This window comes from Corvus hawaiiensis, chromosome 8, assembly GCF_020740725.1.
Source record: "Corvus hawaiiensis isolate bCorHaw1 chromosome 8, bCorHaw1.pri.cur, whole genome shotgun sequence".
NCBI lineage: Eukaryota > Metazoa > Chordata > Aves > Passeriformes > Corvidae > Corvus > Corvus hawaiiensis.
The window spans coordinates 38,000,040-38,014,681 of NC_063220.1; the positions used below are offsets into that span (position 1 = coordinate 38,000,040).

At 63.7% G+C, this 14,642-nt stretch overlaps 2 protein-coding genes across 5 annotated transcripts in view; both read left to right on the forward strand.

Annotated features, from left to right (window-relative positions):
- Window positions 1–4,512, forward strand: part of TUBGCP2 (tubulin gamma complex associated protein 2) — a 24,252-nt gene extending 19,740 nt beyond the window's left edge. For 3 of the 4 annotated variants that reach the window (XM_048311047.1, XM_048311046.1, XM_048311048.1), the window contains exon 18: window positions 732–1,002. In XM_048311047.1, the coding sequence (XP_048167004.1) occupies window positions 732–837 (106 nt within the window). In that variant the 3' untranslated portion in view covers window positions 838–1,002. Of the gene's footprint in view, window positions 1–731; window positions 1,003–4,498 lie in introns of those variants that run through there. The other variant, XR_007205121.1, reaches the window with a different exon arrangement.
- Window positions 2,683–14,177, forward strand: ADAM8 (ADAM metallopeptidase domain 8). The gene is made up of 21 exons (XM_048311049.1): window positions 2,683–2,785; window positions 3,944–4,053; window positions 7,168–7,244; window positions 7,460–7,538; window positions 7,632–7,708; window positions 8,394–8,580; window positions 8,956–9,021; window positions 9,118–9,186; window positions 9,751–9,920; window positions 10,008–10,089; window positions 10,638–10,786; window positions 11,005–11,182; window positions 11,855–11,944; window positions 12,175–12,370; window positions 12,547–12,646; window positions 12,723–12,909; window positions 13,001–13,078; window positions 13,161–13,245; window positions 13,356–13,470; window positions 13,546–13,774; window positions 13,931–14,177. The coding sequence occupies exons 1-21, from the start codon at window positions 2,719–2,721 to the stop codon at window positions 14,084–14,086; spliced, it is 2,547 nt and encodes an 848-aa protein (XP_048167006.1). The 5' UTR covers window positions 2,683–2,718; the 3' UTR covers window positions 14,087–14,177.
- Window positions 14,178–14,642: the final 465 nt, after the last annotated feature.

The following is a 14,642-nucleotide window of genomic DNA, read 5'->3' on the forward strand; positions in this document are numbered from 1 at the left end:
GCCCATTCAGTTGGTACTGGAGCAGCCTAATTTGAGAAAGGGAGAGAGTAACTTCGGTGTGATTCACGGGCTCGCGTTGGCTGCTCAGTGAGCCAGGGCACACGAGTGCACGAGCCAGGGCTGCTTTGGGATCTGCCACGGGAAGGTCACAGCCGGCCTGGGGCTGGGTGGCACCATTTTGGATTATCAGGGAGGTGGGATTGTGGTATCCCTGGTGCTGCCTGCTTCGGAGAGGCTTTTCCAGGTATCACTTGTGCTTGTGGCTGGGCATCTTCCCACCAGTTGCTCGTGTTGGTGAATTGTGGATCCGTGGGAAGCATCCCGGTGTTTAGCCAGCAGGTGGTGGGGATGGATATGCCAGTGTTGTGTGGTTCTGTGAGGATTTCATGTGGGAGTCAGTACCAGAGTTCAGTGCTGGTGAACTCTGGGCTGAAGGAGTGCTGGGGACTGCGGACACTGAGGAGCCCTTGTGCGCACAGGACGCCTCTGTGTGGGCTGGAGAAGAGCTGTGACCATTTGGTCCTTCCCAATGTGTCTGGGACATGTTCCTGGCAGATTTCCCTGTGAAAGGTGGCATTGTGAAGGGCCTGTCAAGGCACGAGTAGGAAAAGGTGCCACCAACACCCGTGGCACAGCACAGACGTCCCAGGCCGGGCCAGAGCTTGCTGGGGGTGTCCTGGGAGAGGCTCCTGCTCACGCCTGCCCCGCCTCGGGTGTGTTTTGTCCCTCAGGCTGGACTTCAACGGGTTCTACACGGAGCGCCTGGAGCACATGTCGGCCGAGCGCAGCCAGAAGGCCCCGCCGCCGCTGCCCCGCCTGGCCGTGCCCGCCCAGTGACCGCCAGCCCTGCCCAGCCAGCCCACGGCCCGCAGACAAACCCTGAGGGCTGACCAGAGACACAGGGGAACGTTCGCTCTCCCGAGGTGTTTGTAATGTTTTGGGGTTTTGTTGGCGCTTGTTTGTTTGTTTTTACTGTTGTACGATGACGTGGTTTTGTGTTGTAAAATAAATTAAATAACAACAACAACAAAAATCAGGGTTATTTTGTCTGTTAACAGAACTCGGGATGCAAATTATTGTGCAAATTATTGCCCCATCCCTGGAAGTGCCCAAGGCCAGGTTGGATGGGGCTTGGAGCAACCTAGGATCGAGGAAGGTGTCCCTTGATCTTTAAGTTCCTTTCCAACCCCAAGCCCACAGCAGAGGAGTTCCTGGGAATCTTACAGAGTTCTAAACATTGCCTGAGGCAGTTTGAGAGCAGGTGGGTAGAGGGAGGAGGAGAAATGTCTCCCGGGAACAAGGGGAAACCAAGACACATGCCAGGGACACAGAGGCCTTGGGTTGGGGGCAGGAGTTGGGATGTGTGAGTGAGGGCTGTGGGCACAGGGCTGAGTGCTCCTGTCCTTCCTCCCTCCTCCTTCACACGGAGCTCATGGGAGGGCAGAGCCAGGGTCTCTGTGCTCCAGGGCTTAACGCTGGTCCTCCAGCTTGGCAGAGGGACGGAGACCCCAGGAGAGGGTGGGCACTGCCAGCAAGCATCCAGTCCCGCTAGAAGTCATGGAGAGCTCATTTTTTAAATCAACAGCAAACTTCTAAGCACCCGTGGATGACTAATCCCAAGTCCCATTCACACCCGCATGTCCGTGTCCATTTCCTGGTTGGCCCTGGCCTGGAACACCCAGAAATATAAACGTACCCTCCTTATCTGCCCTGATAGCCCAGCTCCAGTGCCTCCTGTGGCAGTCCAGCCACCCCAGTGTCCCGAGTGCCCCTGCAGAGCCCCTGGACATGTCCCACGAGGCCATGGACCCACCTTCCTGCCCCTTGGACTCCCCGCTAGGCCATACCCACAGTCCCCAGTGCCACTCGGCCCGGCCCCCCACCCCAATGTCCTGTGGACAGCCTCCAATGCCCCACTGATCCAGTCCCCCAACGCCCCACGGACCCTCCCCAAAGCCTCAGACACCCACGATACCCCACAGACCCCTCCCAGATGCCCATGGACAGTCCCCAGAGCCCCACAGATCGTCCCCTGATGCCACATGGATCCTCTCCAATACCCCATGGATCCCCTTGCTGTCCCACAGACCCTTCCCCCGGGCTCCCCGGACCCCTGTGATGTCCCACGCCGCCCCCACAGATGCCCCGTGGCCCCTCCCCAGTACCCCAGTACCCATCCAGGTGCCCCGTGGACAGTTCCCAATGCCCCCTGCCCCTCCCCACGGACCCTCCCCTGATGCCACGTGGCCCCTCCCTAATGCCCCACGGACCGTCCAGGTGCCCCGCACCACCCCTCCTCAAATGCCCCGCGGACAGTGCCCCGCGGACACGCTCCAATGCCCCGTGGATCCTCTCCACGCTCCACAGACCCTCCCGGTGCCCCTGTACCCTCCTCAGTTCCCCACGGACCCCCGTGGTGGCCCGGGGGCCGTCCCCATTTCCCTACGGACATTCCCCGATGGCAGCGGACCCTCCTCAGTGCGCCACTGGACCCCCCGGCGCCCCGTGGGCTCTCCCCAGTTCCCCACGGCCCCCACCCCGTTCCCCGCGATGCCCCGTGTCCCCCCAGCGCCCAGAGCCCCCCGGCACCCCCGTTCCCCGCCGTGGGCGGCCCGTCCCGCCGCGCCCCGCCCCGTCCCGTCCGCGGGGTGGGTGAGTCACGGCGGGCGGGGGCTGCCGGCGGCGCGGCGAGCGGGGGCACGGCGGGACCTCCGAGCCATGGCCCCGCCGCTCCTGCTGCCGCTGCCGCTGCCGCTGCTCCTGCTGCTGCTGCTGCCGGCCCGCGGTGAGCCTGGGGTCCCGGGGGGGCGGCGGCAGCCACGGGACGGGGCGGGCGGGGAGTTTGGGGGGCGTGCGGCGGGACCCCGGCGCGGGGCAGGGATGGAGGCACCGGGATGCAGGCGCCGCGGGATGGGGATGCTTTGCTTTTCCCCCGCGGCTCTCGGGGGGAAGTCACGAGGTCCCGGGGGCACCTCTGTCCTCGCCCCGAGGGGGGGTACGATGGAGAAGGGACGCCCGGGGCCAGGCTCGCTCTCACGGGGATGCTCCCGGTGCCCCGCCGGGCCGTGCGGGCACCTCGGGAAGGCGAGAGGCGGGTCGCCACCGTCACTCGGACCAGCCGGGGGTCGCCCGTCACTCGGGCGGTGAGGTCGCCCGTGACTCATCTGGCTCCCAGCCGGGGGCGAGGGCCGTGGGCACCCCCAGACCGAGCACCCAGCCCCGTTCGAACCCGGCTTTTGGGGCTCGCGGGAAAAGCAGAGGGTTTATGGCAGAAATTCTCCGTTCCGACATCCATGGAAGGCTGGGAGGGGGCTGAGCCACCCAGGCACCAGCCGCTCTCCCAAACAGCCCCCACAGCCGCCAGACGCCGAGTCACACGCGGTGGCATCACCATGGGGAGCTGGAAAACCTCCCTCTGTACTGCTGCACCACGGACTCGGCGGGGGTTTCCAGCCCCAGAGGGACTTGCTCGCTCACAGGTGACACTGAGAGCTCTGTGGGCGCCGGGCTGGGGGGCTGCAGCTCCCTGGAGCCCGTCAGGGAGCAGCGTTCCCAGCAGGGCTTCCAGGACTTGCCCTTGGGGCTCATCCCTGCACCTTCATGTTGGCTGCTCCCATTTCCCCGGCTTCAGACCCGAGGGAGCGGCGCGAAGCTGTATGGGACGGGAAGGGAGGGTTTAGGGTGAGGATCAGGGAAAGGTGCTTCCCCCAGAGGGTGCTGGGCACTGCCCAGGCTCCCCAGGGAATGGGCACGGCCCCGAGGCTGCCAGAGCTCCAGGAGCGTTTGGACAGCACTGCCAGGGATGCCCAGGGTGGGGCTGTTGGGGTGTCTGTGCAGGGCCGGGGGCTGGATCCATGATCCCTGTGGGACCCTTCCAGCTCGAGATATTCCATGACTCGATTGTTCCTGGGCATCTGTCTCAAAGCCCTTTGGCTTTCCCCAGGCTCCGCTGCCGGGCGGCAGGAGCAGCTCCCCCATGTCGAGAGGTACGAGACGGTGCTGCCGCGGGAGCTGCCGGTGCCCCGGGGGAAGAGGGACCTCTCTGCGCCTCCGGTGAGTCACAGCTCGGCACAGCCGCCCTCGCTGCCTTCCAGGGAATCTGCCCGGGGGGTTGCAATCAGCAGGGATCTTGTCCCACCACCACCATCAGAGCTGCACCCCTTGACCAACAATTTGGCCAGACCCGCTCAGCCCTGCACCGAAAGAATGACGTGCCGCCCATTTCCTTGCCTTGCTTTCATCCCAGAGGATGGAGATGTTGAAGCAGTTGATCAGATCAGCTTTTCCGGGCTGTTTTGGGTCTAATTAGGACCTGCAAACAGTGGGGTGCACTCTTGGAGGGAGGGGCTGCTTTCTCCAGTGCTTTCTTTGGAGACACGACCCAGCGGTGCCACCTCTTACAGACTGGAGTGATCTTGTGACATCTGGTCTTTCCTCGAGGAGGGGTTTGTGAAGCCTCGTGGAGCTGTAAGCACTTTTCTTGCTGTGTTTGCTGAAGTTGGGGTTTTTTTGTCCTTTGGGACAGAGAAATAAGAATCAGAAAGTTGCAGAAATCCACATGAAAGGAAGCCAGTGCTGTTTTTCTTGGGAAACCTGGCAATTTGGGGGAAGGAGTGGGGTTTGAGTCAGGAGTTTGGAGTGCTTGATGTTGACATCCGTAGGATGCCTTGACCTCAAAGATACTTTCCTCATTGCCTTACAGTGAAACTCAGCCAGGTTTTTTTTGATTCCCTTTCTAGACCCAAAAAGCGCCGATTTTAGCGCCTGGAGGGATGGAGGGACAGGGGACACGTATTCCCTAGTGCCATGCAGCACGTTCCTCTGTGATTCAAACCCTTCCTGATAAGCTAGCTTCAAAAACACTCCCCGAAAGCATCTGTTTTCCCTGCTCTAGAAACCTAAACTTGTCCACGAGATAAACATTCCCCAGGCTATTTAGAGACGCCATCTGTGCCGGGTGTGCGCCAGGCGGCTCCACACCAATCCCCCCGGAAAGGGGAGCTCACCCACCTTGGGATCCCTCTGGAGACGACATCTGCCATGAGCTGTGCGCCCTGGGGCTGTCTGATGGGTGGCACCTGGATTTGGTCTTGGCTTGGGTGGTCCTTGGACATCCCAAACCTGCCTTGCTGAGGGTAGGAAGTCTCCTGCCTTCCAAGCCCTTTTATTTTTTCCTCTTGGAGAGAGGTTAGATTTGCTCTCCTGGTCATCTGGGTGGGGAAGAAGTTCTCGGCAAGGTTTGACCACCACCAAGGCCCTCTGAGACAGAGATGGGTGTTCTCCGTGCTGGCTCCTCCTGTAGCTGGGATGGGCTTGGGCCACCAGGAGCTGGTTCTGGGGTTGGAGTGACTGGGACACCTGGGGTTGGTCGAGCAGAGCCGCCGGCCAGGTGAGGGTTGAAGCAGACCAGCTACACCCTGGCTTTGCTCAAACCCAAAAGTTCACCCCTGCAGACAGGGTGGAGCCCCGGGTCCTGCAGCGCAGGATCTCCTGGGTGCCAGCCTTCCCACCAGCACAGCAGGGAGCGTTGGCAAACCTGGCTTCTGCATGGAAAGGGATTGGGAAAAGTGAGGCCCAGCCCTACTGCGAGGCCTGTTGCCTCTTCCCGCCCAGGGAAGAAACACCCTGTGCTGGGGTGGGACGGGACATCCCGTCCCCATCCTCTGCAGGCTCTCTGGGTCTCTTACTGGGACCAGCTGGAAGGAACCCCTCCTCTCCCTGTGCTCTGGCTGTGGCTCTGCTGTGCTGGCTCAGCACGGCCACGGGGCTTGCAGGGCTGCTCCCAAAGCCTTCCCATCTGGAGCCCTTGCGCAGCCCATGCTAATGCAGAAGGGGGTGATTCACAGAAGATCTGTCAGGACTTTTTATTTTAAACTTGCCCTGCGGTCATCTCCAAGAGAGGCTCCCTGACCCAGCACCCCCTTCCAAGTGCTTTCCTGCCATTCCTTGAGACCTCTTCTGGCCTCGGCCTTGCCAACAATAACAAAGGATGGCTTTGTTGGCGGACACGGGTCGGGATGGGCGGGAGACGCTGTTCATAAGAGAAGAATTTTCCAGGGACCCGCGAGCGCGCTGGCACGCCGGCCTGGAACTGCAAACCAGGGAGAATCGGGGGCAGCTGAGTGACAGGCAAACCCTCTCACCTGGCCCCGCTGGCGCTGAGTCAGCAGGGCTTTCCGCTCAGCCTGGCTCCTGCGGGGTGCAGATCATCTCCCCGGGAATGCTGAGCCATGGTATGACAGCCGGTGCTGTCATCCTCCCCAGGGAGAGGCAGCACACCTCATCGCTGAGGAATGCTGGCCCCATGGGAAAGGTTTGCTTTGCCTTTGGCTCAGCTCTCTCCACACCTGGGTTCTGCAAGGGCTGAGGATGTGCCCCCAGAAGAGGTGGATGTGCCCTCAGGAGAGGTGGATGTGCCCTCAGGAGATGTCTCAGGTCCCTTGTGCCAAGGGCACAGCCTGACACGGGACCATCAGTGTCTCCCAGTGACCCCAGTGGGATGGGGCCTCTGGAGGTGGAGATCACAAGATACCCCAGAGGGAAACACTTTTCCTGCAGGAACATCTCCATCCTCAGGGTTTGGGGCTCAGCTGGCTGAGCCACAGCCACCGTGACTCCCTCCCACCAGCAAAGGGGATCTGGGACACAGTGACACTAAAATCTGCTCTGAGAGGCTGCGGAGAGCCAAGGGAAGGTTGTTCCCTAAATGCGAGGTGGTGTGTTAGATCAGTCAGGGAGGAGGGGGAAGTCTCTGCTGATAAGAGCCATAGGGATCTTTGTGGTTCGGCTGATGAGTAAGTGCTGAACTCAGGCCCCAGAAAAGGAGCTCTGTGACTGATGAGTAGGAAACCTCAGTCCCTGGCACGGCCATCTGCAGCCATGTGTCAGACACGGGAAACCAGACTTTGCTGACTCTGTCTCCTTGTGGGTGACCTGTTCTTCATCTCAGGATGTGCCGGGGATTTGCGTTATTGCCCACATGCTTTCTTCCTTTTCTTCTGATTTCCTGTGTCTGCTGGATGTCCCCAGGGCGAGCAGCCAGGCTCCCGGTCCCGCAGCGGGGCACACGCAGACCTCGTCCCCTCTCTGGGCGGGACAGGGGCCTCTCTGGGGCAGCTCTCGCTCCTGCTGACAGTGGCTCTCTGATGGCACCTCTCTTCCATGCAGAGCACCTACCCGGGCCACGTTGTCTACAGCATCCGTGCCGAAGGCAGGGAATACCTCCTGTGGCTGGAGAAGAACAGGTGAGTGCAGCTGGGCACCGTGGGGTGGCCAGGGTTGGGTTTGCATCCCACTTTTGCCGTGAGCAATCCTTCTCCAAGGCCTGGTGTCACTGCACTGGTGACCTAAGCCTCAGCCCAGAGCACTTTGTTCCCTCCTTGCCAAACCCGCCTTGGGGGGTCACAGTCCCCACAGACCCCAAAGCGGGGTTGCTGCTGATGCCCCATCCCACCTGCAGGGCCCTGCTGGGGCAGCACTACACCGAGACTCACTACTCAGCCGACGGCTCGGAGATCACGGAGAAGCCGGACACCCAGGTACAGGCAGGCTCGGGGGGAGCAGCTTTCCCACCCCTGTGGGGGCCCTCTACGCCGGTGCAGCCCCTACACCTCTGCCCTCTCTCTCGGCAGGACCACTGCTTCTACCAGGGCCGCGTGCGGGGGCACCCCGGCTCTGCAGCGAGCATCAGCACCTGCGGCGGGCTCAGGTAGGGCCCCGGCTCCCTGGAGCCCTGCTCCAGGCTGGGAACAGCATCCAGCCTCGGCACATGCCCCGGTGAGCCGGAGTGACCGAGCGCCGGTGACGGGGTGTGACCGAGCCCCGGTGACCGGGTGTGACCCAGCCCCGGCCGTGCTGATGGAGTGAGAGCTCAGCTTTCCCCTGCGGAAGGGAAGATGACATCCCTCTTCCTGCTGGAGGTGCTGACCCTGGCTGGGTGCCCGGCAGGAAAGGCGAACGGCACTTTTGGGGGGCTGACTCACGGCAGTGGGGTGAGAGTGGAGCCCTGACACCACAGGAGCTCCGGGCAGGAGTGCCCTTGCTGGATCCATCCTGAACGGCTCAGTTGCTGAACGCCGGGATGTTCCTTCCTGCTGCCTGAAGCACCGGACACTCCCTGTGCCGTGGGTGCCGTGCCACAGCTGCCCCCTCCCAGCCCAGCAGCCGGCTTGGCAGCTGTATTTTTATAGAATCCCAGAATGGTTTGGACTGGAAGGGACCTTTAAGACCTTAAAGCCTTAAAGACACCTTCCGCTAGACCAGGGTGCTCCAACCTGGCCTTGGACACTTCCAGGGGTGCGGCACATATCGCAGGCGCTTTCGGGGGTGTGTGTAGGGTCTGTCCGCGTCCTGCCCGCCTCCCCAGAATGACGCCTGCCCCTCTCTCTCCGCAGCGGGTTTTTCCGGGTGAATGGGACCACCTTCCTGCTGGAGCCGCTGGAGGGGGCCGTGGCCGGCCGGCACGCCGTGTACCGAGCAGCTCACCTGCGGGGCAAGCGCGGCACCTGCCGGGAGCCCGGGGCCACCCTGGAGTACGACCGCGAGCCCAAAATCCCTGCGGCCATGAAGCTCTACCGCTGGGTAGGGATCGCACGCCCGCTCCTCCCTGAACCGGGGCGTTCCGTGCCTCCTGGCCGTGCCCCTCTCCCGCGAGTTGTTGGCTGGGGTGGCTCCTGGTGGGAGCAGGCCCCCGGACCCTGTGCCATTGGCAGCAGCATCCTCGCAGGCCACGGGCTCTGTGGTGCCTGCAGAGCCTGGTGTGCTATCCCGGGGGCAGGTTTGGGTTTCCCAGCATGCAAGCTGGAAGTGGAAACCCAGCAAAGCAACATCACAGAGCCAAGCTAGGAGACCTGCTAACCTTGGCAGATCCGCCAGGATCCAACACACCCCATGGGAGGGTCAGCTGCCTGGCTCGGTGAGCTGCAAGGTGAACCCCACTTTGCTCTTCCCTTCCAGAAATCCGGCCCGATACAGAAAGGTCCCCGGTATGTGGAGCTGGTCCTGGTCGCGGACAACCAGGAGGTAAAGTGGGCTGGACTGGTGCCTGTGGGTTTGCTGTCATGCCCTGCAGCGAGGAGCTCAAGGCCACCCTGGAAACCTCTCTGTGTCCTTCCATAGTTCAGGAAGCACAAGGACCTGCGCACCGTGCAGAACCGCATGAAGGAAATCGTGAACCATGTGGACAAGGTGAGCCCAGGGCTCTGGACCCGCCCTCCCAGCCCCAGTGTGGGCACAGAGGAGGTGGCAGAGAGGTTGGCATGGGTGGGCTGGTGGAGCTGGAGCCAGTCTCAGGCCCGCAGGGGGCTGCTGCAGGGTGACCGCTCCCCTGGCCAGCCGCACGTGCAGTGTGGACATGGCAAACGGCTCAGCTCTGTCCATAAGGGAAGGGAAATTTCATCCTGTAACCCCTGGGAGCATATCCCGTGGCCACTGGAGCGGCTGCTAACAAAGGCAGGGATGCACTGGAGCATGGCAGGTTTCCTGGTGGCTCTGCTTCAGCCTCGCTTGTTGGTTAGCAGTGTGGGAGCAGCATCCCAGCCTTCACCAGCCAGGAGGGAGCCCAGAGGCCTGGGGGGAAGCCCTGCCCACACCATCACCCCACCCTGTGTTATTTATTGAGGGTGACAGAGCTGATACTGCCCAGTGAGGAGCGTCCTGGGCTCGGCTGCAGGTCCCCGGGGCAGGTGGGACCTTCCCTCTGCTGCTGCAGCCCAAATCCAGGCTCTCTCTGGGCTGTGTCCCCCACTCCAGCTCTACCAGCCCCTTCGCCTGCGGGTGGCCTTGATCGGCCTGGAGGTGTGGAACCACAGGGACAAAATCACAGTCAGCCCCAACCCAGAGGTGACACTGGACAACTTCCTGCACTGGCGGGAGTCGGAGCTGCTGAGGAAGAAGCCCCACGACAACGCCCAGCTGATCACGTAAGGACAGGGGGCCACCACCTCGCCACCCTGCCAGCCCTGCTGCCGCCCAGGGCACGTGGCCACTGTGGCATCTCAACCCCACAGGGGCGTCGACTTCCACGGCAACACCGTGGGGCTGGCCAAGAAGCTGGTGATGTGCACCAGGGACTCAGGCGGCGTCAACCAGGTGGGTCCTGTGGTCTGCCCTCCCTGCACTGCAGCTTCCAGAGCCACTCCCTCCTCCACTGGTCCCCAGCTTTCCCCCTCTGCAGCCTTAGGGCTGGATTTGGTCCCTGGCATCTCTGCCCCCTGAGTGACTGACCCCCAGAGAAGTGCCGGGGCCGTGGGCATCCAGCTGGGCTCCCAGAGAAGCTCCATGGACACAGGAGCTGGGATTTCAGGAGGCTCTCAGGTGGCTGGGACTGGCTGTGCTCCTCATCCCTCGCCAGGTCTGTGGGAACAGGAGCAGGAGTGATTGGCTGTAGTTCCTCTGGCTGTCCAGACCCACCACCGAGCATTGCTTTTTTGGAGCAGCCACTTTGTCTAAGCTCACTGACAGCCCTGAGAGACCAGTCTGGGGGTCTTCAGGGGCCACGGGACTACGTCCAGCTTGTGTCTTCCCTTACCTGAGCATGGCAGCATGAGAGGACACCTTGCAGAGCCCTGGCGGCCCCATGGAGAAGCTGTGGAGAAACCACAAGGGCGCTTAATCCACGCTGTGCTCCTTGTCCCCAGGATCACAGCACAAACCCCATCGGCGCTGCGTCCACCATGGCTCACGAGATGGGGCACAACCTGGGCATGTCTCACGACGAGGACGTGCCCGGCTGCCGCTGCCCTGTGTCCAAAGCTGACGGGGGATGCGTCATGGCAGGGAGCGTTGGGTGAGTGAAGGAGATGGGGGGACATCCCTGAGCAGCAAATATGCTGAGGTGTCCTCTGGCAGCATCCTGATGGGGTGAAACCCGTGAGATGGCCAGGTCTGGGTGGACATTCCACCCCACCCCACCCCACGCCGCTGCAGTGCCCCTGGGCCTGCCGGTGGCCCGCCAGCTCCCCCCGGGCTCTCTGCTCATGACCGCCTGGTTTTGTGTCCCTCCAGGCTGGTCTACCCCAAGCTCTTCAGCCGGTGCAGCGAGCAGGACATGTGGCAGTTCCTGGGGGACCCCCGGACCAGCTGCCTGCTGAACGCCCCGCGGGCGGACGAGCTGTACGGGGGTCCGGTGTGCGGGAACCAGTTTGTGGAGCGGGGAGAGCAGTGTGACTGCGGCACGCCCGAGGTAGGGGGGTCTCCGAAGGGCTGCACTGAGGGTGGGCGGCAGGGACCAGAGATCTGTCCAGTGGACTCTCCTCTTGTGCTGCTGATGCTTCTGCCAAGAGATAACTCACAGAGGATATTCGTGTGTGCCCCCCTCATGTGGCTGGCTGTGATTTTAGCCTAGGAAAGATGGACACCCCCCCATGTCCTCCAAAGAGGTGACCCAGGAGGGGACATCGGGGCATGTTGTTCTTTCAAGAGCTGTGCTCAGCTGTTCTTCATCCCTACCAGCCCATCGAGGGGGGGAATTGAGACAAACAGCCGGGCAAAGCCTCTGGGATGAATCCCTGGTCACAGCCCTGTGCTGGGACCTGAAGGAATGCCCCCCTGATTCAAGGAGCACAGAAATGCTCATGTTTTCTCCTTCCTGGAGACGTGCAAAGGGGCCCAGCTCAGGCTCCATCTTCTGAAAAAATCCCTTCTGGTCCTTTGGTTTGGTGTTGGTAATGGGGGTGAAGAGGCAGCAGGAACGGTCCCCACCTGGGATGTTGTGGTGGCTTTGCTCCTTGGTTCAGCCATGGCAGCTACACTGCTGTGGGCACCTGGTGACACGGCCACCTGGTCCCCTCAGAAAAGAAGGAAAGGGTCCTTCCGGGGGCTTCCAGGAGGGTTTCAGTCCATCCCTGTCTTGCAGGAGTGCTCGGACCGCTGCTGCAATGCCACCACGTGCCAGCTGAGAGAGGGAGCCGAGTGTGCCCGAGGGGAATGCTGCCAGGACTGCAAGGTACTGCCGCCCACAGGGGACCAGCTCGGCAGGAACTTAAGTAGGGGAAGAGCCGGTCCGAGCCTTGGAGGTGTCTCTGTGCTGTGCAGTAGCCCAGTCAGCAGCAGAGTGTCAGTGTCTGGACCCACGGGGTGCTGGGAGGCGTTTCTCAGACCGGGGTGTTGCTGTGCCGCGGTGCCCGGAGATGTGAGAGCGCCCAAGCAGCGCTGGCATCCCTGTTTTCCGTGCAGGTGAAGGCTGCAGGTGTGCTCTGCCGGGCCAGCAAGAACGACTGCGACCTTGCCGAGCACTGCAGCGGCCTCAGCGCCGAGTGCCCCGAGGACGTGTTCCAGGAGAACGGCGTCTCCTGCCAGCACGGCAGTGGGTACTGCTACAACGGGGCCTGCCCTTCGCACGGCGAGCAGTGCCGGGCGCTCTGGGGCGCAGGTAGGGCCCCCTCCCTGCCCACCCTCCTGCCCCACCTGCTGCGGGATGTGCCCGAAGTACTCGGGCCAGCGCATCGCCCGTCCGTTCCTGCATCCCGAGCTGTGGCGCTGCCGATCCTAAAGCGCGGCCGCTGGCGCCGGCACAGCTCCGTGTGACCCTTTCCGTGCGTCCCGCAGAGGCTCAGGTGGCTCCCGACGTCTGCTTCAAGCACAACAGCGAGCAGCACGTTCACCTGCACTGCCTCACCGAGTACGGGAAGCAGCCCTGCAGCCCCAAGTAAGGAGCGGGGCGGGGGGATGGCCCAGCCCGGCCGAGCTCTGCCCGCTGGCGCTCACGGCTGCGTGTCCCGCAGGGATGTCAAGTGCGGCACGCTGCTGTGCCTGAGCGACAACACCCAGCCCATCCTCGGCAGCGGCTACTACTCCTTCGGCTACTACTTCGGCCGCTTCAAGTGCAAGGCGGTGATCGCGGGCAGCGACGCCGGCGAGGCGGCCGAGCTGCGGCTGGTGCCCACCGGCGCCAAGTGCGGGGAGGAGATGGTGAGAGCCGTGCGGGGCCGGGCCGGGCCGGGCTGGGGGAGGGTGAGCGCCGGCCCCGGGGCAGCCTCAGAGCCCCCCTGCCTGCCCCCAGGTCTGCTACGCCGGGCGCTGCCAGAACCTGCTGGTCTACGGCGACAAGAACTGCTCGGCCAAGTGCAACAACCACGGGGTACGCGCTGAGATCCCTCCGCAGAGCTGCTGCGGGCCCCGGCCGCACGGCCACCACCCTGACGCTTCCCCCCTCCTCCCAGGTGTGCAACCACAGGCGGGAATGTCACTGCGACCCCGGCTGGGCAGCGCCCTACTGCGAGCAGGAGATCTCGGGGATAGCCACAGGTACGGCCCGCTCATCCCGACGCGTGTCCCGAGGAGGGAGCCTGGGGAGGGGGCTGGCACCGGCTGCGAGGTGCTGCTCCATCCCCAAGCGCCCGGGTCGCTCCCCACAGGCAGCAGCAGCGTGGTGCTGGCGGCCGTGCTGGCCGTGCTGGCCCTGGCCGGAATCCTGCTGGGCAGCGGCGTGGTGCTCCTCAGAGCCAGGGCGGCGCGGCGCTCCCACAAAGGGTAATTCCCGTCTCCGCTTCCCTCTGAGCTCGAGGGGTGCCCGGAGCAGCTCCACATGGTCCCTGCGTCCCACAGGAGCTCCAGCGGGACTCCCTCGGGCCTCGCCAACCCGCTGTTCCAGGAGGGCGGCCGGACGCGGCCGTGCCGCCGCCAGCTGTCCAGCCGGGACATCGGCCAGCCCAGCCTGGTCAGCAGCACGGCGGCCCCGCGGCCGGCCCGGGCCCAGAGCCCTGTGCTGGCCCTGCAGCCATCGGCACCCGGCCCCCAGGTGCCACCTCGGTCCCCTCCGGGATGGCCCCCGCAGGTACCCGCCCCTCCCAAGCGGCCCCCCGGACCCGTGCGGGGCACATCCGCGGGGTGGCCCGGGCTGCTGGCTCGGGGGGCCCTTCCTCTGCTCCCTGCCCCGCTCCGGGTCCCTCCTGGTGCCCAGGTGAGGCAGGCGGGTCTCTCCTCCCGCCAGGCGAAGCCGAAGCCGCCCAGCAAACCTCTGCCAGCGCTGAAGAGCAAAGTGCCGAGCCAGGGCGAGGGGCCGCCGGCACCGTCCCTCCCACCGGCACCCTTCCAGCGCTGTCCCCCGCCAAAGGTGGCCCTGAAGCCGCCCCCCGCCAGGAGGTGACCAAGGATGCTCCACCCGCCACCGCGGCCGGCCGAGGGGGGGCACAGCTGGGTGGGTGGCACAGCTGGGAGCCATCGGCTCGCTTCCCCCCTTACTTGAATTGCTGGCCGGCCCTCTCGGACCCTGCCCGGGGGGCACCAGTGTTTACAGATCCTCGAGTTGTGCCTTAATGGACTCGGCAGCCTCACGGCTGTCCCGGGGGGAGCCGTCAGCCGAGGCTTCCCAAGGAAACTAGGAGCCGGGACAACGCCAGCTCCGGTTTGGAGCACTGCCCCACACCGGCCCAGGCTCTCCTGCGCCCTGGGAGCTGCTGTTTTCTCTCCCGACGTCCTGAATGTGTCCTGCTCCTCCTGCCCTTCCCTGCTGGAGCTGCGGAGGGGAGCTCCTGGCATCCCGGGGCAGGAAGAGCGCTGCTCCGTGGGGACCGTGCCCCAGGAGCACTGCCCTGGCTGGGGACACCACACGGCGGGGTGTCACCACGGGCTGTGGCAGGTCCAAGCTGGGCTTGGCCTCCCCACGGGGCTTTTATTTCTGAAGGTATTCCTTGAGGTACTGT